Genomic DNA, 22,578 nt, shown 5'->3' with positions numbered 1-22,578 from the left:
CTCAATATTTACTTGGTTATTCTTGTGAATTCTCCGGGAAGCCCTCTTGATCACCAGCTGTCTCCTCTGGCCTCCTTCAGCCTCTGGGCTTTCCCCAAGGTTGCCCAGATACTCCTCCGAGCTCACCCATCACAGCCCTGATCACCCTGGGCTGTCACTGTGTGAATGTGGGTCTGTCTCCCCCTACTGGACTAAAAGGCCAGTGAGGCCACGCCTGGGGTTGTGTTGGTCTCTGTTGTGTCCCCAGCATTGTTTATCTCAGAGCCTAGCTCAGAAGGAGACTCAGTAAATGCTTATTAAGTGAGAGAGTGGTTTGCTCTTCTCTCTGTCCCTCCCTGGACGTGTGGCCTTAGCCCAGCCTCTAGATTTCAGTGTTCCAGTGTCTGCTCTTCATCTGTGCTGTTTACCTGGGTGTCACAGGAGTGAAGACAATTCCCATGTCAGCCACTGACTGGTTGAGGAGAGCTGACCCCAGGCCCTTTGCAGGACAGACTGCCTCAGGGTTGAGGGGTGACCTCCTTAGTCTTTGATCAATGCCCTCAGTGTGCTCTAGGGTCATCTAAATATCCCTGTTGAGCTGCAGAGCCCCCGAGCTTGGGCTGGCTGAGGTCAAGATAAGCCCTTCCCCAAAGAGGTGGCTTCGGTGCAAGACAGCTGCCTGGGCAACAGCTCAAGAACTTTATTGACTCCTGGGGGTGCTAACGGGGGGATACCCTCAGGCCCCGCCCCAGCAGCCTCCGCCGAAGTTCTTGGCTGAGCAGCTCCTGTTCCCTGCGGGCACCCTGTAGTACGCTTCGGTTCTCCTGGGCCCTCCGGATCAGGTAAGGGATCACCTCCTCCAGGGAGCCATAGGGGATGGACTTGTACACGGCATAGCCAGCCTGCCCTGGAGGGAGAGTATTGGCAGGGTGTGGGCTCAAGTTTGGCAAGAGGCTCCCCTAGGCTCCATCTGGAACAGAGACTTCCATTTCTGAGAGCATGACAGATTAGGTGAGTTGGACAAAATCTCCTGCTGAAAAAACAAACTCCTGGAGTAAACATTTAAAAAAAAATTCTCAAAGTTATAAAAATGCTGCAAAGAGAATAAAGTGAAAGTGAAAGTTGCTCAGTCCAGTCATGTCCAACTCTTTGCAACCCCATGGACTATACAGTCCATGGAATTCTCCAGGCCAGAATACTGGAGTAGGTAGCCTTTCCCTTCTCCAGGAGATCTTCCCAACCCAGGGATTGAACCCAGGTCTCCCACATTGCAGGCAGATTCTTTACCAGCTGAGCCACAAGGGAAGCCCAAGAATACTGGAGTGGGTAGCATATCCATTCTCCAGGGGAATCTTCCTGACCCAGGAATCAAACTGCGGTCTCCTGCATTGTGGGCAAATTCTTTACCAACTGAGATATTAGGGAAGCAAAGAGAATAAAGAACTTACTAATTCAAGAATTAAGAAAAAATGAGGGGCTTATCTGGTGACTCAGTGGTAGAGAGTCTGCCTGTCAGTACAGGAGACACAGGTTCAATCCCTGGTCCGGGAAGATCCCACATGCCGCTGGACAACTAAGCCCATGTGCCACAAGTACTGACCCCACATGCCGCAACTACTGAAGCCCCCATGCCTAGAGCCCGTGCTCTGCAACAAGAGAAACTGCAATGAGAAGCCTGTGCACTGCAGCTAGAGAGTAACTCCCTGCTCACCACAGCTAGAGAAAAGACCACGCAGCAATGAAGACTTAGCACAGCCAAAAATAAATTAAAAAAAAGTTTTTTTTAAAAAAGAGAGAACCCAGAGCTGAAGGATTACATAAGAAGCGTTTCTTTCCTGAGGACAAAACCGAGCTGCTGTCTAATGACTTCAAAGTTAAAGGGGTACAGAAATGGAGGCCTAAAGCCTGACCAGGATTGAGTTATAAAGGAGAGTTTCCCCAGATTAAGTGTGAACCCCAAAATCTAGACCCTCAGAGAAAGAGTTAACAAGAAGTCAACTCTCTCGTAAGGAAGGTTGGCATTGACCATAAACAAAGCAAGGAAGAAAACAGAAATCTGTCTCTGAGAGGTTGTGTCCATGGGTTGCGTGCGTGTGTGCTCAGTCACTTCAGTTGTGTCAGACTTTGCCCACAAGGCTATGGACTGTTAGCCCACAAGGCTCCTCTGTTCATGAGATTCTCCAGGCAAGAATACTGGAGTGAGTTGCCACGCCCTCCTCCAGGGGATCTTCCTGACCCAGGGATCGAACCTGCGTCTCCTGCATCTCTTGCATTGCAAGCAGCTTCTTTACTGCTGAGCCACCCGGGAAGCCCGTTACCATGGGTTAGTCTCCTAAAATATTTGCAGCCCCAGTGTGGATCCTTGGGATATCTGAAGAAACCTCAAGCTGTGAATCTAGGGTGCAGTGATTTTGTACCCCTTAGTGCCTGGCAGAAGAAAACATAAATCTTCTGGTCTCAGGCCCCGGGGAACAACACAGTAAAGATAACAGCAGACAGGAAACAAGATACCAAGATCAAGAACCAAGATACCAAGATCAAGACAAAAACAACAGAACACAGACGCAGAGACATATGCCGGCGAGGCCTTCAGATATGGGACAGACCTCTCTGGAAGGGCCTGCCGCTGGGCCGGCTGCAGGCTGTTGATGGGAGCCTGGCCAGGCATCGTCTGGGAAAAGGGATCTGTTTGGGAGGGAATGAGGCTGGGGCAGGTTAGGTGTGAGGTGGGAGTAGGGGCTGGGAGGGATGGATCACTCACATACCCAGTGCCAAGGAGACGTGGTCACACATCCCCAGAAGTTGTCCAAAGCAGACTGGCCCATCTGGAGGAATGCCCAGCTCCCACATGCTACAGAAAAGGTCACATTATCAATCCAGACAGTGACTGGATCCAGAGTGGAAAGTCAGCCATGACACACTCATATGGCTCTTCTAGTTATTCAAATATTGAAGTATTTCCAAACTCATTGATAAATAACCATGGCCCTGGGACCCCTGAAAGCTCCCCAGTGAGTCTCAGCTCCTTTCTTGAAATGTTTGGACTTCCATATTCCCCAGCAAATAAGGGGCAGTTCCTTGTTCAACTGGAGCCTACAGGTGGAGCAGGGGTTAAATATTTTGAATGTTCTCCCCAGACCCCCTTTGAACCTACTGGCCCCCACAGTCCCTCCCCTAGTCAACCACCCTTTGGGCACTTATTTTCATTCCCCTACTTCATACCGCTTGGTTGCCTGGCGAACAGAGTCCTCATTGTGGGAAGCCACCATGAGGTGGCACATGGGGCCACGATGGGACACCTGGGTCAGCATCAGCTCCAGACAGTGGCTGTAACTGAAGGGAGATGCAGGGTCAGCTTATGGCACCTGGTGAGTTAGGGTCAGGCCCCAGAGACTGGGGATGTATGTCCTTGAGGGGCAGGGAGCCTAAAGGCAAGGACCCTGAAGTCAGGAAGTACCTACCTCCCACCTGCCTCACCTGTGAGGGACATCATCTCTCTGAGCCTTTTCATCTCTTTAACAACACACATTCACCTGTCAGCATTGTTGTGAGGATGGAGTGAGATGACCTAAAGTCTTTGGCACAATGGCAGTCTCACAGCAAAGGGCTATGTCACAGGAGATGACATTTACCCACCGATATTCACTTCAGCAATGTCTGCAGAGCAGGGTTAGCAACACCCCAAATGTCTGTAAGTGAGGGACTGGCTAAATGAACAACCAGAGGATAACAGAGGGCCCCTGTAGGGGCAGGGACCCCCCATGGTTGGATGGGGATGTGGGTGGAAGTGAGCTGTGTCAGCCTGTTCATTTTTCTGTCATTTTGATTTTTTTTTTTTTTGGCCGTGCAGAGAGTGTCATGTGGGATCTTAGTTCTTCAACCAGGGATCAAACCCATGCCCCTTGAAGTAGAAGCACGGAGTCCTAACCTCTGGACCACCAGGTAAGTCCCCATTTTGATTTTTGAATCATGTGAATGTATTATTTATTTAAAATATCTATTAAAATGTTAATGGTACTATGCTGGAGAAGATGTGAAGAAATTGGAATTCTCCCACTGTGCTAGTGTGAGTCTAAAAGGCTGGAGCCACTTTGGGAAACCATCTGGCAGTTCCTCAAAAAGTTAAACATGGAGTGACCATAGGACTCAGCAATTCCAGTCCTAGAGAGGTGGACTTTTCAGAGAATTTAAAATGTACATTTACCAAAAAATATGTACACGAATGTTCATAGCAGCACTATCCACAATTGACAAAAAGTGCAAACAATCCAAATATCCATCAATTGATGAATGGATAAATCAAATGTGGTCTCTCCATACAATGGAATATTATTCAACCATAACAAGGAATGAAGCGGTGACACACGCTACAACATGTTTGAACCTTGAAAACAGTATGCTGAGAGAAAGAAGCCAGGTGCAGAAAATCTCGTATTGTATGACTCCACTAATATGAGATGTCCAGAATAGACAAATCCATAGTGATAAAAAGTAGATTAGTGGCTTCCAGGGCCTAAGGGAATGGGAATTATGAGTGACTGCTAATGGATATTTGCATTAGAAGATTAGCAAATAGAAGGGGGAAAGGTGGAAGCAGTGATAGATTTTCTTTTCATGGGCTCCAAAATCACTGCATGGTGATTGCAGCCATGAAATTAGAAAATGATTGCTTTTTGGCAGGAAAGCTATGACAACCCTAGACAGTGTGTTAGAAAAGCAAAGACATCGCTTTGCCGACAAAGGTCTATGTAGTCAAGGATATGGTCTTTCCGGTAGTCGTGTACAGATGTGAGAGCTGGACTATAAAGAAGGCTGAGTGCCAAAGAAATGATGCTTTCAAACTGCGGTGCTGGAGATGACTCTTGAAAGTCCCTTGGAAAGCAAGGAGATCAAACCAGTCAATCCTAAAGGAAATCAACCCTGAATACTCTTTGGAAGGACTGATGCTGAAGCTCAAACTCCAGTACTTTGCAAACAGCTGACTCACTAGAAAAGACCCTGACACTGGGAAAGATTGAAGGCAGAAGGAGAAGACAGCAACAGAGGATGAGATAGTTGGATGGCATCACTGATTCTGGTCATGAACTTGGGCAAACTCCTGGAGATGGTGAGAGACAGGGAAGCCTGGCGTGCTGCAGTCCATGGTGTCTTGAAGAGTCAGACACAACTTGGCTACTGAACGAAAACAGCTGACAGATATGGGTTTTTTTTTTTTTGGCTGTGCCATTTTTGTTTGTCTGTCTGTTTGTTTTGCCGAGGCATGTGAGACCTTAGTTCCCAGATCAGGGATCCAGCCCATGTCCCCTGCAGTGGATGCTTAGAGTCTTAACCATTGGACCACCAGGGAAGTCCCGGAGTTTCTTTTTGAGATGATGAAAATGTTCTGGAATTGGTGGTGATGGCTGCACAATCTAATGACTATACTAAAAGCCACTGAATTGTAGTTTAAAATAGCAAATGTATGGTATGTGAATTATATCTCAGTAAAAAAAAAAAATGATTCCAAATGATTAAGCCCGTAGGACACAAATGTGCCTAGGAGGCTTCATGGGCCTTGGATGCAAGCTTAGCCTTCATGGCTTGGCCACTTTCTGTGGGAGCTAGGTAAGTCCCTGTGGCTCTACAGACCCCTCCTTGTCCAGTGGGAAATGGAGTCAGGCTTTGAAAGCTCCATGAGGACAGGGCCTGGGGTCCAGCTGGATTGCTACCGCAGCCAGAATCCAACACAGGTCCTGATCTAAAGCAAGTGACCAGCAAGTGTGTATTGAGGGAATAAATCTTTTTTTCTCAGGGCCCTCAGATGGTGGCCCCAGCAGCTCAGCCATGTCTTGCCTGTGATTTGAGGTGTATCAGAACGAGTGTTCTAGAGTCAGTCTGCATGAGCTAAGTCACTTCAGTCGTGTCCAACTCTGTGACCCGATGGACTGCAGCCCACCAGGCTTCTTTGTCCATGGGATTCTCCAGGCAAGAACAGTGGAGTGGGTTGCCATGCCCTTCTCCAGGGGATCTTCATGACCCAGGGATCGAACCTGCATCTCTTGCATCTTCTGCACTGGCAGGAGGGTTCAGCACCTCCCATGGAGCAGGAGCAGTATTAAGCACTGAAGAGTCAGCAGTGAACAGGTTAGAAAGCCCTGCCTTCCTGGGCCCACGCTCTCATGGGAGAGAAAGACAATGAGCAACTGAATGCCAAAGCTCTGCTCCCAATAAGTGCTGGGAGAAAAATAATCCAAGAAGAGAGGGTGTGGTGTGTTTCAGTTTTTTGGTAGGGAGGGCAAGAAGGTCCCCTGAGAAGGTCCCAACAAGTAAAGACCTAAGAAGGTGAGTGACTGAGCCCTGCCATGTGGCCATCTGGAGGGAGAAGGTTCTGGGCAGTGGGAACAAGAAGTGCAAAGTCCCTGGGGTCATCAAGGAGGCCAGTGTGGCTGGAGTGAAGTGACTGAGGGGACAGGACTGCAGGCCACTGCGGGGGTTTATCAAGGCTGTCCTGGGAGCTATGGGAGGATTTGAACTGAGGAGGGAGGAGATTTGACACAGGTATTAACAGGCTCCCCGCTGGCAACAGGTTGGGGAGGGGTGACAGAGAAGGGAACAGGCTGCTGTTCAGGTGGGAAGTGACAGTCTCCTGATCGGGGAGAGAGAGCGACCTGTAGATGCACGTAGGTTGCTGGACACTGTGGGGAATGAGCTCTAATGAAAGGTTAGATGCTAATGCTATTCATCTCGAGGCCGGCAGAGGATGAGATGGCTAGATAGCATCACTGACTCAATGAATATGAATTTGAGCAAACGCCGGGAGATAGTGAAGGACAGGGAAGCCTGGCATGCTGCAGTCCATGGGGGTCGCAGAGTCAGACACAACTTAGTGACTGAACAACCACAGCAACAGTTATCCATCTCAGAGGCCGGCTTGCCCCTGTCCCACCTCTGACTGGTAGCCTTATAGTCAGGCTGAGTGGGATCTTCGGTTCCCTGGAGCTGGGCCGTCTCTCTCTCCTTGTCCAGATACGCCCCTCGTACCAACTTCACCCCAAAGGCCAGGCCAGCCCTGTCTGCGGCCTCAGCGTCCCGCCTCAGCCGCTGGTAGGTGTCCTGGTGGAGCACATGGGCAGCTTCAGGTCAAGGCGCTGGGACCCTGGCCTGCAGCCCCCTGCCCCCAACCGCCCCCTCCATCCCTGGAGTGCACCACACACCTTCAGATAGGCCTGGTAAGTGTTCCACACCCAGGGCCCGCCTTCCCTGGAGCTGTTCCAGCGCGTGGCCAGGGCGGCCACCAGCAGAGAGAGTGCCGGGTTCAGGGAGGTGTACTCGGCATCCACCAGGAGCCTCACGCCCTGGGCCCGGGCGTGCTGAGGGTGAGAGGGACTGTGGTCGGGCCCCAGGGGTGACCCACAAGCCGGTGCGGCAGAGCAGTCCTCGGCCAAAGCTATTACCTGTACCACCCGGTGCAAGCGGCTCAGGGAGGCCTGAAGATGTCGTGTTTGCTCAGTGTTGAGGCAGGAGACCTGGAGGTCCTGGGGTGCAACGGGGAGGCAAGGCAGCTCAGGTCTACTGGACCCTTCCAGAGCCCAAGCCTCCTCTCCCCAACCAGCAGGCAGGGAAAAAAGTTTAGAAATTACTAGAAATCTGGAAAGCAGCTGTATCATATAGATACTATTTATTAAGGTATAATACAGGGATGGATGGGCTTCCCAGGTGGCGCTAGTGGTAAAGAACTTGCCTGTCAATGCAGGTAAGAGATGCGGGTTCTATCCCTGGGCCGGGAAGATCCCTGGAGGAGGGGACGGCAACCTACTCCAGTATTCTTGCCTGGGAAATCCCATGGACAGAGGAGCCGGCGGGTTACAATCCCATGGGGTCACACAGAGTCAGACATGACTGAAGCAACTTAGCACACACACACACACACACACACACACACACACACACACACACACGGGTTGAGAGCCAAGAATTTGAGTTTGAGTCTTGGCTCCACCATTCACTGTGTGGCCTTGAACAAGTCATGTAACTTCTCTGGGCCTCAATGTTCTCCTCTGTAAAATGGGGATGATTATAGTATCTACCTTATTTAGTTGCTGTGTGGATGAAAATAGGTTAATATGTGAGAAGTGCCTGGCCATAAGCAGGACAGGACAGGGCCAGCATATGGTAAGCGCTCAATGTTTTTGTTGTTTTGTGTGTGCTCAGTCGTGTCTAACTGTTTGAGATCCCATGGACCATAGCCCGCCAGGCTCCTCTGTCCATTAGATTTCCCAGGCAAGAATACTGGGGAGGATTGCCATTTCCTACTCCAGGGGATCTTCCCGATCCAGGGTCAAACCCATGTCTCTTGCACCTCCTGCTTTGGCAAGCAGATTCTTTACCACTGCGCCACCTGGGAAGCCCTAAGCACTCGATACATGCTATTATTGTTATAATATTAGGTGACTTCAAATGCCGTCTTATGTATTTAATCTTCACGATGATCCTAGTAGGTAGATGTTATTCCAAGCTCCATTTTCCAGTGAGAAAACCAAAGCTGGGAGAGTGAAGTGACTTGGAATTAGCGTCTAGGAACAGTAGTCAGCTCCTAATAAGAGCTGCGAGTATTATCTTGCATTAGTTTCTCAGGATGCCTCATTGCAACTCACAAGGTTTCCCTGGTCTGACCCCTTTGTTTTACCTCCTCCCAGCCTTCGCCTTGCTCACTGCCCTCTGGTCTCACTGGCCTCCCGGCTATTCTTTGAACATGCCATGTACCTTCTCACCTCAGAGCCTTTGCTCTGGCTGTTCCTTCCATCTGGAACACTGTTCCCCTAGATGTCCATCCACCCCACTCCAACCTCTCAACAGGGTCTTTATTTTCTCTGGTTTGAATTTGCAACTCCTTAGGTAGGGCTTTCCCTTCCCCTTCCTCAGCCTTATTTTTCCCAACAATGCTTGTTTTTTTTTAAATTAATTTATTTATCTGGCTGTGCAGGGTTCTAGTTGTAGCATGCAGGATCTTTTAGTTACAACACTCGAACTCTTAGCTGTGAGATTTGGGATCTAGTTTCCTGCCAGGGATGGGATCTGAGCCCCCTGCATTAGGAGCATGGAGTCTTAGCCACTGGACCACCAGAGAAGTCCTTGTTGTTGTTCAGTCGCTAAGTCATGTCTGACTCTTTGCAACCCCATGGATGCAGCATACCAGGCTTACTTATCCTTCACTATCTCTCAGAGTGTGCCCAAACTCATGTCCATTGAGTTGGTGATGCCATTCAACCATCTCATTCTACAATGCTTATTTATACTTGTTACATATCCTCTCTGAGTTAAACATTTTACACACACTTATGAGTAGCGTGAAGAGAGGGCAGTGTTTTTCTGTGTCTGTCCCTGCACCACCCTCCACATCTGAATCCAAGATCACTTCTAATAAACAGAAACCTTTCAAAAGAGCTCAAGTGAAAAGGCGGTTTACTAATAAAGGAAAGCTCTCGGAAGCCAATTTCGAATGTACCTACTTTATCTGCATTAATTACTGTGATTCCCTAAAACAATTAAGTAAACATAATTTCCAATTTACAAATAAGGAAACTGAGACCCAGAGGGTAACCTAACCTTTAAAAAGAACGAAATTCCTGGCTGGGTGCCTTGCGCCCCCTCCCTACCACATGACCGGCAACCGAGCAAGTCTGCACTCAGCTTTGGTTTTTTGTTTTAAATTTTTATTGGGCTTTTTTGGGCTTTTATTGTTGCTTTTTCTGGGCTTCCCGGATGGCTCAGTGGTAAAGAATCCACCTGCCAATGCAAGAGGCTTGGAGACACAGGTTCAGTTCCTGGGTTGGGAAGCTCCTCTGGAGGAGGAAATGGAAACTCACTCCAGCATTCTTGCCTGGAGAATCCCACAGACAGAGAAACCTGATGGGCTACAGACCTTGGGGTCTCAAAAGAGTGAGGCAAGACTGATCACAGCACAGCATACATAGTTGCTTTACAATGATGTGTTAATTTCTGCTATACATCTAAGTGAATCAGTGAATACATATACATATTGTCCTTTTTTTGGATTTCCTCCCCATGTAGGTCACCATAAAGCATTGAGTAATGCTGTACTGTACAGTGCTGTACAGTAAGTTCTCATTAGTTATCTATATTACATATAATACTGTATATGATTGCCAGGAGAAATATCAATAACCTCAGATATGCAGATGACACCACTCTTATGGCAGAAAGCAAAGAAGAACTAAAGAGCCTCTTGAGGAAAGTGAAAGAGGAGAGTGAAAAAGTTGGCTTAAAACTCAACATTCAGAAAACTAAGATCATGGCATCCAGTCCCATCACTTCATAGCAAATAGATGGGGAAACAATGGAAACAGTGACAGACTTTATTTTCTTGGGCTCCAAAATCACTGCAGATGGTGACTACAGCCATGAAATTAAAAGACACTTGCTCCTTGGAAGAAAAGTTATGACCAACCTAGACAGCATATTAAAAAGCAGAGACATTACTTTGCCAACAAGGGTCCATCTAGTCAAAGCTATGATTTTTCCGGTAGTCGTGTATGGATGTGAGAGTTGGACTATAAAGAAAACTAAGTGCTGAAGAATGATGCTTTTGAACTGTGGTGTTGAAGAAGACCCTTGAGAGTCCTTTGGACTGTAAGGAGACCCAACCAGTCCATCCTAAAGGAAATCAGTCCTGAGTGTTCATTGGAAGGACTGATGCTGAAGCTGAAACTCCAATACTGTGGCCACCTGATGCAAAGAACTGACTCATTTGAAAAGACCCTGATGCTGGGAAAGATTGAAGGCAGGAGGAGAAAAGGATGACAGAGGATAAGACGGTTGGATGGCATCACCGACTCAATGGACATGAGTTTGAGTAAGCTCTGTGAGTTGGTGATGGACAGGCCTGTCGTGCTGCAGTCCATGGAGTCGCAAAGAGTCAGACATAACTGAGTGACTGAACTGAACTGAACTGATATATGTCAATCCCAATCTCCCAGTTCATCCTACCCCCTGCCCTTGGTATCCATATGTTTTGTTCTCTATATCTTTGTCTCCATTTCTGCTTTGCAGTAGGTTCATCTTGTACTGGTTTTCTAGATTCCACATATATGCGTTAATACACGATATTTGTTTTTCTTTTTGGCTTTGACTTGAATGATTGTCTCTTGCAAGTAAGTGCCTCAAGGACAGAGATTTTGTTTATCTTGGTCAGCATCCCCACCCCTCACTGGACATGAGTTTGAGCAAGCCCTGGGAGATGGTGAAGGACAGGGAACCCTGGCATGCTGCAGTCCATGGGGTCGCAAAGAGTCAGACACGATTGAGTGACTGAACAACAACAGTCCCCACCCCTAGCACAGCACCTGGAACATGGTACATGCTCAACAAACATTTAAGAAATTGTTACACATTTGTAACAGGGATCTTCCCTGGTGGCTCAGACGGTAAAGAAGCTGCCTGCAATGCTGGAGACCTGGGTTCAATCCCTGGGTTGGGAAGATTCCCCTGGAGAAGGGAATGGCAACCCACTCCAGTAATTCTTGCCTGGAGAATTCCATGGACAGAGGAGCCTGGCAGGCTGCAGTTCATGGGGTTGCAAAGAGTTCGACATGACTGACTAACGCACACAATTCTTGGTCTTCTTATGGGGATTCCACAGTGAATGTGAGCTGCTGGTGACTCAGAGAGTCCAGTTGGGTTCAGAGAAATGGGGAAGTTAATAAAGAGGAACAGATGGAATTCAGGGCTCTGTTATGGCCACAGGACTCCTTCTCAGGTGGCACTAGTGGTAAAGAACCTGCCTGCCAATGGAGCAGATACAAGAGACATGGGTTCAACCCCTGGCTTGGGAAGATCCCCTGCAGGAGGGCATGACGACTCACTCCAATATTCTTGCCCAGAGAATCCCATGGATAGAGGAGTCTGGAGGGCTACAGTCCATAGAGTCACAAAGAGTTGGACGTGACTGAAGCGACTTAGCACGTATGCACACACTCATGGCCGACAGGTTGGATACGGACCCCGCCCTGGGGAAGAAGACTCTCCAGGAGGAGAGAAGAGCGAGGGGCACCTACCTGCCCAGTTCTTCTCCCCAGTCAGGGAACCGTCTCCCGCTGTGGGGCATCGTCCGGGGGAGTTCTGGGGTGTGAGCAGCTGGTGGAGCCGCCACCCTCACAGGGGCCTACCCGGCCCTCATTTACCCTTCACCACCGTCTGAGGTGGCGACTCCTGTCACCCCCGTTTTACAGACGGGAAGCAGAGGGGAAGGCACAGAGAGGTGAAGTTACTCATCTGAAGTCACACAGCTTGACCTAGGATTTAAACCTCAGCTTCTCCAGAGCCTGAGTACTTAACCATCACCCTGTACCCCCACCCACAGGCAGAGAGGAAATGCCTCCCTCAAATATATGTAAAGCTGTTAGGACAGCGCGTGGCACGTTGTGAGTGGTTGGTAAGTTCTCCACCGTTAATATGTTGTTCCGAATTCACTTGCTTCATTTATTTATTCGTTCATTTGACATGTTTATCACACCCTGTCTAGGTGCTAGGGCCTGGGACATGGCCGTGAACAGGACAGTCATAAATTGTGCTGTGGAACCGGTGACTGTGAAGACCAAGGATGGGTGGGGGTTGGGATCTGGGGTGGGGGTGGCAGGGCGGCTGTGACGTGGGGACAGGAAGAAGGGACAGCTTTAGGGAGACACAGGCCAGTGTGGGACCCAGTGGGTGTGAGAAGTCTGGGGGACGCCCAGGGGGAGGTTTGGTGCAGGAGGAGGGTCAGGGAAAGGCTGGGCCTGGAGACAGAGGAAACGGGGATCATTTAGTGCAAAATGGGGAAACTGAGGCTGGAGGAGTGGGTGAGAAGGTCCCTTCAAGGGGCGTGAGGAGCAAGCTGGGGCCTCGCCCTGAGGAACCTCCATATTTGAGTGTCAGGCAGAGTAAACTTAACGAAGACTGAGAATGAGCAGGGAGAGATGGAAAAGGAGGAACACCAGGTGTGATGGTGTTGGGGAAGACAAGGGAAGTGAGTGACACAGAAGGAGGAGGGCCCCTTTGTCATGGTGAAGATGCCAGCCTGGCAAGGGTTTTAGTCCTTAAAACTGCCGTGGGAAGAGATTACTACCATTGCCGCATGCGAGTGAAAAGCTCACGAAGGGGTGAAACTTGTTATGCTCCAAAGCTGATCCTTTAAGCACTGCTTCTATGTGTTCTGTGATGCATTTAAAAAAATTACAAATTAAAAAATAAACACCAGCGGGTCCCAGGTAGTGTTATTTGGCAGTGATGGAGACTCAGAGGCCACCTGGGTGCCCATCCCAGGAGAGGTAAAACAGGCGGCCAGAAGCCCAAATTAAAAACAATGGATTAGGACTTCCCTTGTGGTTCAGGGGTTAAGAATCCACCTGCCGATGCAGTGGGTGTGGATTTGATTCCTGGTCTGGGAAGACTCCACATGACTCGGAGCCACTAAGCCTGTGCGCCACAACTGCTGAAGCCCCGGCGCCCTAGAACCTGTGCTCTGCACCAAGAGAAGCCACTGCAGTGAGGAATCCCACGCACCACAGTTAGAGTATCCCCTGCTCTCCCCAACTAGAGAATGTCCAAGCGCAGCAATGAAGACCCTGCACAGCCAAAAAGAAATAAATAAGTAATTTAAAAAAAAACAATGGATTAGATGTACACAGAGATGCTTGGGGGGATCTAAAAATCAGAGTGCTCAGTGAGAAAAATGTAAGAAACAGAATGCAATAGATAACATAATGTTGTTTGGTCGCAAAGTCACGTCCGACTCTTTATGACCCCATAGGCTGTGGTGTGCCAGGCTTCTCTGTCCTTCTCTGTCTCTGGGAGTTTCCTCAAACTCATGTTCATGGAGTTGGTGACGCTGTCTGGCCACCTCATCCTCTGCCGCCTCCTTCTCCTCCTGCTCTCAATCTTTCCCAGTATCAGAGTCTTTTTCAACATAATGTTGAATGTTACTTGTATATATTTAAAACTATACTCAACCCCCAGATTGATGGAGAAGGGCACGAAGGGACTTTCTGCAGTGATGGAAATGTTCTGTACATTGATAGGGATTATAGCAGCTGCGGTGTGTCTCTGTCAAAGCGCGTCAAAGGGTACATTTACAGTGTATGCATCTCACTGTATATAAGTTTTACCTGAAAAGAAGTGACTGCTGAGCTCTAGTTGGTGATATGCATTCTGAAGCATTTGGGGGAGAAGTGTGCTGATGTCTGCAAATTACTTTGAAATGCATCGGGAAATAAGATGGGTGGGTGGATGGATAGAGGAATGGATATGATTTAAAAGCAATGATAGTTAAATGTTAACAACGGCAGGTGTTCACCATAAAATTCTTTTGATTTTTCTGTATGTTTGAAAATTTGTGTAATAAAATGTTGGAAAAATAAGCCCCCAAATAGCATATATTTGGCAAAACCACATCATGGCAACAAAGAGATGTATATTAATGAAGTGGTTACTGATGGAGGGGAAGGTAGAAATAAGATACAGAAATAAAGAATAAATGAAAGAACGAATGAGTGAATGAATGAACCAAAGCTCCACTGGTCTAATCATAGCTCCTAGCTAGTTAGCATACACTAGTATAGCTGAGTTGATGGAAAAAATATTGGTTACTTTCTTATTGGTAAAGAGCTATTGTCTTAATTGATCCTACGAGAGCTCCCAGCCCCCAGGCGCCTAGCCTAGAATCCCCAGGTGACCCATATTCCGGTTACTCTCCAGCCATGCCCCAGGGCAGTAACCCCATTTATTCTGATAGTTCTAAGCCTGGGAAGTAGAGATAGTTAAATATTTAGAACATTCCGCTGGCAGGTGTCTGCTGCCTCTGCACTCCCCACCAACCATTCGCTCTCCCCCAACCTGTGGTCCTTACCTGTCCAGAGTCCACGGCTTCTGCCAGCCTCTCAGGGCTCAGCTCCAAGGAATCCCCTGGCCTTCGGACCCACGAGGTGAGCTCCTTCTGGAATGGGATGGTGGGTGGGGCGGTGAGGGGGATCTGGTGGGCACCCGCCCCTCCCCTCCCACCTGGCCCATGCCTTACACAGAGTCGAGTGCTCATCAGCGCCGTCATCTTCAGCTGCATGAGGGCATTTCCCATTGGGTCAGGGGTCTCCAGGAGGCCTCGTGACAGGTCCACGCATCGCAACATTGCCCGGAGGTTCCCTTCATACCAGGCTTCACTGCCCAGACGGCAGGCATCAGGGCTGGGGGCCCACTAGCCCCCTTCCCGCCAACCTCCCAGCCTCCCTGGGCCCAGGCCCCCTTACTCACCCCGTCTTGACAGCCGAGTCTGGCTCCTCCTCAGTGGGCACTGCCAGCAGAGGCCGCAGGCCTAGGTTCTGGAGCTGTAGGACACAGCCCCTCACCTCCTCGGCGGTCTCACCAGCCACAAACTGCCCATAGATGGATGCTCGGAGAAGTGCACCCGAGAGCCGGGAGCCCAGGAGTCGCTGAGACCAGGCTTGGAGCTGGGGTGACAGGGAGCAGGGGCTCAGAACCAGGCCCCAGGAACTTCCTAGGCTAGTCCCCCTGGGGTCGCTGCTCACCGCCAGGCCGTGGGTGACCAGAGGTGGCCAGGCACACAGCCGTAGCACCAGCAAAGCCCGGGTCAATTCTCCTGTGCCCTTGAGGTGGAAGGCCCCACCATCAAAGCTGAGCGGCTGCCAGCCCCCTGGGGAGGGGCCAGCTCGGGAGCAGAGCACACGACAGGTCCGGAGCATCAGGAACCCTTCACCACTTCCACACTGGGTCAGGGGGCTTTGGAGGCAGCTGGTCTACCCAGTGGCCCTTGCCCGGCAAGGGACAGTGACTGATTAACCAGACAGTAGCCAGGGAAAGGCAAATCTTTAGGATCACAGACTCCTTGAGGGGCAGTTAATTATTAACTTATAGGGACATAGTTCAGAATAACGGGGACAGGAAAGAAAAGCCCCCCTCAAAACCTCAATGACCCTCAGCATAACAGCTCACAATTATTAGGCACCCATCATATGCCAATGGGTGTTAAGTCAGAGCACTCTGGGAGCCAGGCATTGTGGTTTTGTGATCTTGGGAGAGTTATTAACATCTCTTGTTGCAGTTACTTCATTTTAAAGTGGGAGAGAGTGTAGTTTGCAAATACACATAATCTTTAATCTACCTGTTTTATATTAAGTGTATATCCTAGAGAACTTGAACATGGACACCAGGAAACATGTACAGGAAGAAATGTTCACAACAGTATTTTTTCAATAGCCCTAAATGGAAGCTATCCAAATTTCCATCAGCTGGAGAATAGAGAAACACACTGTGGTAGATTCATATGACAGACTACTATACAGCAATGAAAAAAGAATAAACTACTGATGCATACAACCACATGGATGAATCTCACACACATGTTGTGTGAAAGAAACTGGACACCAAACAGGACATGCTGTCTTATTCTAGTCAATAAACTTGAAAGCAGGGATAATAAAATGGCAATATAGTGTATAGGGGGATGGGTACATACATGGGTGGTAAAACTATAAAGAAAAGACAAGCAAGGAAATCATTATCACAAAAATCAGAAAGGGATCAGAGGAATTGTAACCGGGTGGCGTCTCATGGGGGCTTCTATGCCCTTTTTTCATAACCTGATAATGATTCACAGTTGTTCATATTGTAAGGGTTTTAAAATATATTCTTATTTTCCCTCCCACCCACTATCAAGATTGAAGTGGGGAAGTTTGCTTTGTATTTGTTTGGCGGTGTCAGGTCTTAGTTGCAGCACTTGGGACCTTTAGTTGTGGCATGTGGGATCCAGTTCCCTGAGCGAGGATGGAACCCAGTCCTCCTGCATTGTGAGGGCGAAATCTTAGCCACTGGACCACCAGGGAAGTCCTTAAACTTTTTTTAGTTACATGTACAGTTTTAGAAATTATTTAAAAATTAAAATAGCACAAAAGGAAATGAAGTGAAACATTCTCCAACTACTCAATTTCAGTCCCTCAATTTCATGCCTCCAAGGCAATGAGGTATCCTTGGAGAGGATAGTTTGTGCATGAAAATGCACCTATATTACTCCTTTTTATATATAAATGAAAAAATATTATTTGTCCCTTTGCACATTGACTTTTTTTTTACTTAATGTTATTTGAAGGATTATGCTCATCTCAGCACATATAACTATATCTTAAATTTGAAAGTTTTTATGTTATTTCTTCCTTTAATCTTTTGTAGATTTCACCAGTGAAGCCATCTGGTCCTGGAGCTTTCTTTGTGGGAAGGATTTTAATAGTAAGTTCAATTTCTTTAATAAATATAGGGCTCTTCATATTTTCTATTGCATCTTGGGTTAGTTCTCATATGTTGTATTTTTCAAGGAATTGACATTTCATCTTACTTGTCAAAGCCCTTGGCACAAAGTTGTCATAATATTCTCTTTATATCCTTTTAAGGGTAACAATTTTTTATATCATTTTATTTATTTATTTTTGGCTGTGCTGGGTCTTCAGTGGTGCACAGGCTTTTCTCTAGTTTCGGCGAGCAGGGGCTACTCTTCATTGCAGTGCATGGGCTTCTCTTGTTGCAGAGCATGGGCTCTAGGGTGTGTGGGCTTCAGTAGTTGTGGCTCACAAGTGGTGCACGGGTTTATTTGCTCCACGGCAAGTGGGATCTTACAGGACTAGGAACCGAACTCATGTCCCCTGCACAGGCAGGGGGATTCTTAACCACTAGATCACTAGGGAAGTCCCTAGAGAAGATATTTTTTATTTCTCAGCTGGCAGGTCTTACTTTTTTCCCCCTTGCTTATTCTTAAGGAGATAGGACCAAACAGCAGATGAGTTGCTTTCATTGTGGATCTCAAAGGTTAATGGTGATAGAAGGAGATTATTGAACAGAGAAATAATTTTCTCCTTTCTCAAATTAGGCATAGGTGAGCCACACTTAAGTTGAACTAGTGATGTGTGTGGTTGTCTTCTATTTCTTATTTTGGAAATAGGAGGAATTTCCTATTAGCAGGAGGAATAAAACCCACTCTCTGACTTCTGACATTGTGTTGACCAATCGGGAGAATTTAGTTCTTCTCCCAGGATAGAGATGTGGGGGGTGCACTGGGGTGTGGTGATGAGATTATCAGTCTGATGTTGATACTTACATATGTGAAAAGTACAGACTGTCCCAAGATGGGGCAATCCAGAACTAAGGGTGAATTCTTTAGGGTTATTGAGCAAGAGGGATGAGAAATGGGAAGTCTCATCTGTAGTTAACCTTGAGGTCTGTCCGAAGAGAGAAGCTTCTAGTAGCCTTGGAGGAGCTTAAGTGAAGCTCCCAGATGGTCCTTCTGTGGGTGATGGTCCTTCAGGGTGAGAGTGAAAGGAGCTTTAATATTAGCTCAGAGGCGGGGCAGAGTTCTAAGTAGGAGACCAGTCGAGGGATCAGAGTCCTCTCATTGGCTCTGACTGGGCCACCTGGTGACCCCTAAGCCAATCACTGGGCTTGGAAAATAAGACCCTCTGGTTGGCCAGTTCTGAGAGCTATGCCTATTAGTGGAGCTCCAGGTAGAGCGGGGGGCTTGGTACAAAACCTATCCGAAGTAGGGGACCTAGGCACTGATGCTTCCCAAGGGAAGACTGCATAGCACCAGGAAAAGGGTGAATAAACCCTGGATGACAGAACAACTGAGCTCATGAGTGATTCTGATGGTTCTGGGAGAGAATACATAAACTTAGAAAAGAGATTGGCATGTGGAAACAGCTCATAAATGCTGTTCATCTGTTGATGTTGTTGTTTCAACTGTTCAGTGGCTTCCTATCACCCAGAGGATAAACTACAATCCTTCATAATATATCTTTGCCCATCTCACCAACCTCAACTCCTACCACTCCCTGTTATTCTCCAGCCTCAATTTTAGGAAAGTCCCTTCCCACACTGTGTTCCTGCAGTCCTATACGTCTCGATGCCCTACACAGCTACTTCGCCTTTAATATTGGGGCTCAGTGACCACAACATGCAGAGGGCACCCTCTACCACTACACAGACCCGTCCCCTGAGCTCCAGATCCCAATTCACAACCAATCTTCTGGTATATTGAGTCTTCTCAAACGGGCCGGTACTGCCCCCTAGTGGGAGTTTCGGGAAATTGCCCGAACGTTCTTGGTTGCCGCATTATGGAGGGTGCTACGGTAGGCTGAGCGCAGAAGAATTAATGCTTTCCAAATTAATGCTTTCAAATTGTGGTGTTGGAGAAGACTCTTGAGAGTACCTTGGACAGCAAGGAGATAAGTCTGTCCTAAAGGAAATCAACCATGAATATTCATTTCAAAGACTGATGCTGAAGCTGAAGCTGCAATAATTTGGCCACCTGATGAGAAGAACTAACTTGTTGGAAAAGACCCTGATGCTGGAAAGATTGAGGGCAGGAGGAGAAAAGAGTGACAGAGTATGAGATAGTTGGATGGCATCATCGACTCAATGGACATGAGTTTGAGGAAGTTCCAGGAGATGATGAAGGGCAGGGAAGCCTGGCATGCTGCAGTTCATGGTGTTGCAAGGAGTCGGACATGATTTATCCACTGAACAACAACAGACATTCAGAGGCCAGAGTCAAGGCAGGCAGAACACTGCGTCTGTATCCTCAACAACTTGAAAACATCTTTAAATGCATTCATATGAGTACAAAGAAAAGTTTATAATTATCTAAAGTTAATATAACACAAATTCATATGCATGCATATTTTGGGGATGGTTTAAAGCATACTTTTTTTCTGAAATGAAACCAAATCATAAATAAAATGACAAATATAATTTAGTATTTGTTCAGAATGGTACCAAAGGTTGTTCACCATATCAGAAAAATCATAATATCATCTATGAGATATACTGTAAAAAATTTAATGTTGCATAATACAGAGAAAGAAATATGCATGAATCACAAATATTCAGTGTGATAAATTTCAGAAAGTGACAACACCTGTGTAACTAGCACCCAGGTCAAGGAACAACATTATCAGTCCCCTAGAAACCCTCCTTGGGTCCCTTTCAAGTCACTGTTTCCCTCTCCCCCAAAGGAAACCACCTTTGCCATAAATCAGTTTTGACTTTTTAACTTTAAAGAGTTGAAATCATACAGTATGTTCTCTTTTGAGTCTTTTGGATTCAATATTGTGTTTGTGGGATTCAACCATGTTGTCGGTCAGTAGTTCATTTATCTTCATTGTCATAGTATCCGTTGGATGAATATACAATTTAATTGGGCTTCCCTGGTGGCTCAACAGTCAAGAATCCTCCTGCAGGAGACGTGGGTTTGATCCCTGGGTCAGGAAGATTGCCTGGGAAAGGAGATGGCAACCCACTCCAGTATTCTTGCCTAGAGAATCCCATGGACAGAGGAGCGTGATGAGCTACAGTCCATGGAGTCACAGTCAGACATGACTTACCGACTGAGCGTGCACGCATGGGTATGCATGTGTTCAGAATTAGTAGATACAGCCAGTTTGGCAAAATGGTTGTATTGATTTACACTCCCATGAGCACATGCTTTTTCCTGACCATTTTTGTTTAGTTTTGTTTTTCTTTTTTCTTCCTGTCCTCAGGCACACGGAATGAATTAACCACTATCCTTGGTTCATGATGCAATTTGATCTATGCAAGGTCCCTTCTCTGATAATGAGAAATCGGCTGTCATTAATCTATTGATTTTCTTTTATGAATCCCTCTGTATTTAAAACTGATTTCCCACTGTTACTGCCTCCCTTGTCCCAGGTACTAACCCTTTTCCTTACCCCAGGGCTCTAAGAGCCTGCACTAGACAGCCCTCTCATTGTACTTGGGTTCTGACACCTTACTTCGGGGGGTGTCATGGCTCTCCATCCCGCACACACATGTGCATGCACACGCACACACTCATGCAGTCTTTGAGATTGCTTTAACCTACAAAATACCATTAGGACTGAAAGCTCTTATGCTTTTCTCTCAGTTTATTTTTTTTAATATGTATTTATTTGGCTGCACTGGCTATTAGTTGCGGCACCTGGCATCCCCAGTTTTCCTTATGGCACATGAGAATTTTTTTTTTTTCCAGTTAAGGCATGTGGGATCTAGTTCCCTGACCAGGGATTCAACCTGGGCCCCCTGCATTGGGAGCACAGAGTCTTAGCCACTGAACCACCAGGGAAATCCTTCTTTTACTTTATCTTTAATCCTTCCTTTTCATAGTTTTATTGCCTTTTTTATTCATAATCCTAATGACTTTCTTTTCTATGTAGTCAGATTTGCATATTTTGTTAGTTTCAAAGACCATACTTTTGGATTTTTAAACAAGAATCTGCATTTTTCCTTTAATTTATTTGATTTAATTTTCTTATTCCTTCTTCTTTCTTTGGGTTTATTCTATGGTTCATTTATTAGTTTCTTAAGATAGTCACCTCATGACTTTGGAGCTTTCTCCTTTTCTAGTATAAGTATTAAGGGTATAAATTTTTCCCCAAAATTCTTTTGATGCCTCTCACAAGTTTTGATAGGTAGTATTTCCATTTTCTTCCAGTACTAGATAGTCTTCATTTCCCCATGGTTTCCTTTTCTTAACCTAACTTGAGCTCATCCAACTTGGTCTGTCTGGAATGTGGAATAAAGGCACCACATTTCAGAGTCAGGCAAGCGTGTGGCGCTCTAGAACCGTGGCAGCCAGTCTCTGGACAAACAATAATTATGGACAAAGAGGGAAGCTAGGTATCTATAAGGAGAGAATGAGGGGAATTTGCTGAGGGATGCAGACAAGAGATGATGAGATCGAGGGAAGATAAAAAGAACTGGTCAGATCTGCACAACCCATGAGACCCAGTGGTACTTCCTATTCTTTGCCTCTATGACTTTGTCAGAAACCTTTACAATGTACTTTTAAAAATCTTTTAAAAAAGATTCTCTTGTGTGTACTTTTACATTTTAAAAGTCCTTATTTAATTCATTACAATATTGTTTCTGTTTTCTGTTTTGTCTTTTTGGCCATACTGCATGTGGGGTCTTAGTTCCTCGACCAGGGATAGAATCCGCAATACCTGAATTGGAAGGTGGCGTCTTAACCATTGGACCACCAGGGAAGTCCCTGCAATGTACTTTTAAATCCTAACTTAAAAAAAATAAAATAAAATCCTAACTTTCATTTTGACGTAGTACCAGGTGTGCAGAAAAGTTCTAAGATGGATACAAAGAATTTCAACACATTTCACCCTCATTCCCGAGACATCAACATTTTACATTAGTTTTATCCTTTTCTACCTCTGTATATAAACACATATTATTTTTTCTCAATTGTTTGAAGTAAACTGAAGCACAATAATCTTTACCCTAAGGAACTAAGTGCACATTTCTTAAGAAAAAGGCATTATCTTACACAATCATAGTGTAATAGAATTAACATTGACAAGGTATTAATATCTAATCTTCATTTCTTTTCCAGTTTTGCTAATTGTCCCCATATTACCCTTTTTACAGAAATTATGTGTTGCCTTAAGTTGTCATGTCTCTTTAGTCTCCTTTAAGCTGAAACAATTCAGACTTCTTTTGTGTTGTATGAGCTTGACACATGTGAAGATTGTAGGTTAGTTGTTTTATAGACTATCCTTCAAT

At 46.6% G+C, this 22,578-nt stretch overlaps 1 protein-coding gene across 1 annotated transcript; it reads right to left on the bottom strand.

Moving 5' to 3' along the window:
• Nucleotides 1–698: 698 nt before the first annotated feature.
• On the bottom strand, nucleotides 699–15,722 carry PRODH2 (proline dehydrogenase 2). The gene is made up of 10 exons (XM_081510718.1): nucleotides 15,534–15,722; nucleotides 15,259–15,455; nucleotides 15,029–15,167; nucleotides 14,861–14,947; nucleotides 7,413–7,493; nucleotides 7,173–7,328; nucleotides 6,905–7,071; nucleotides 3,202–3,312; nucleotides 2,745–2,830; nucleotides 699–886 (listed from the first exon to the last, which is right to left on the bottom strand). Exons 1-10 carry the CDS (start codon nucleotides 15,705–15,707, stop codon nucleotides 699–701), a joined length of 1,386 nt encoding a protein of 461 aa, XP_081366844.1. The 5' UTR covers nucleotides 15,708–15,722.
• Nucleotides 15,723–22,578: the final 6,856 nt, after the last annotated feature.

The sequence above is a fragment of the Giraffa tippelskirchi genome, chromosome 7 (assembly GCF_054371585.1).
Source record: "Giraffa tippelskirchi isolate mGirTip1 chromosome 7, T2T-mGirTip1v1.2.pri, whole genome shotgun sequence".
NCBI lineage: Eukaryota > Metazoa > Chordata > Mammalia > Artiodactyla > Giraffidae > Giraffa > Giraffa tippelskirchi.
This window is presented reverse-complemented; position numbering and strand designations above follow the sequence as displayed.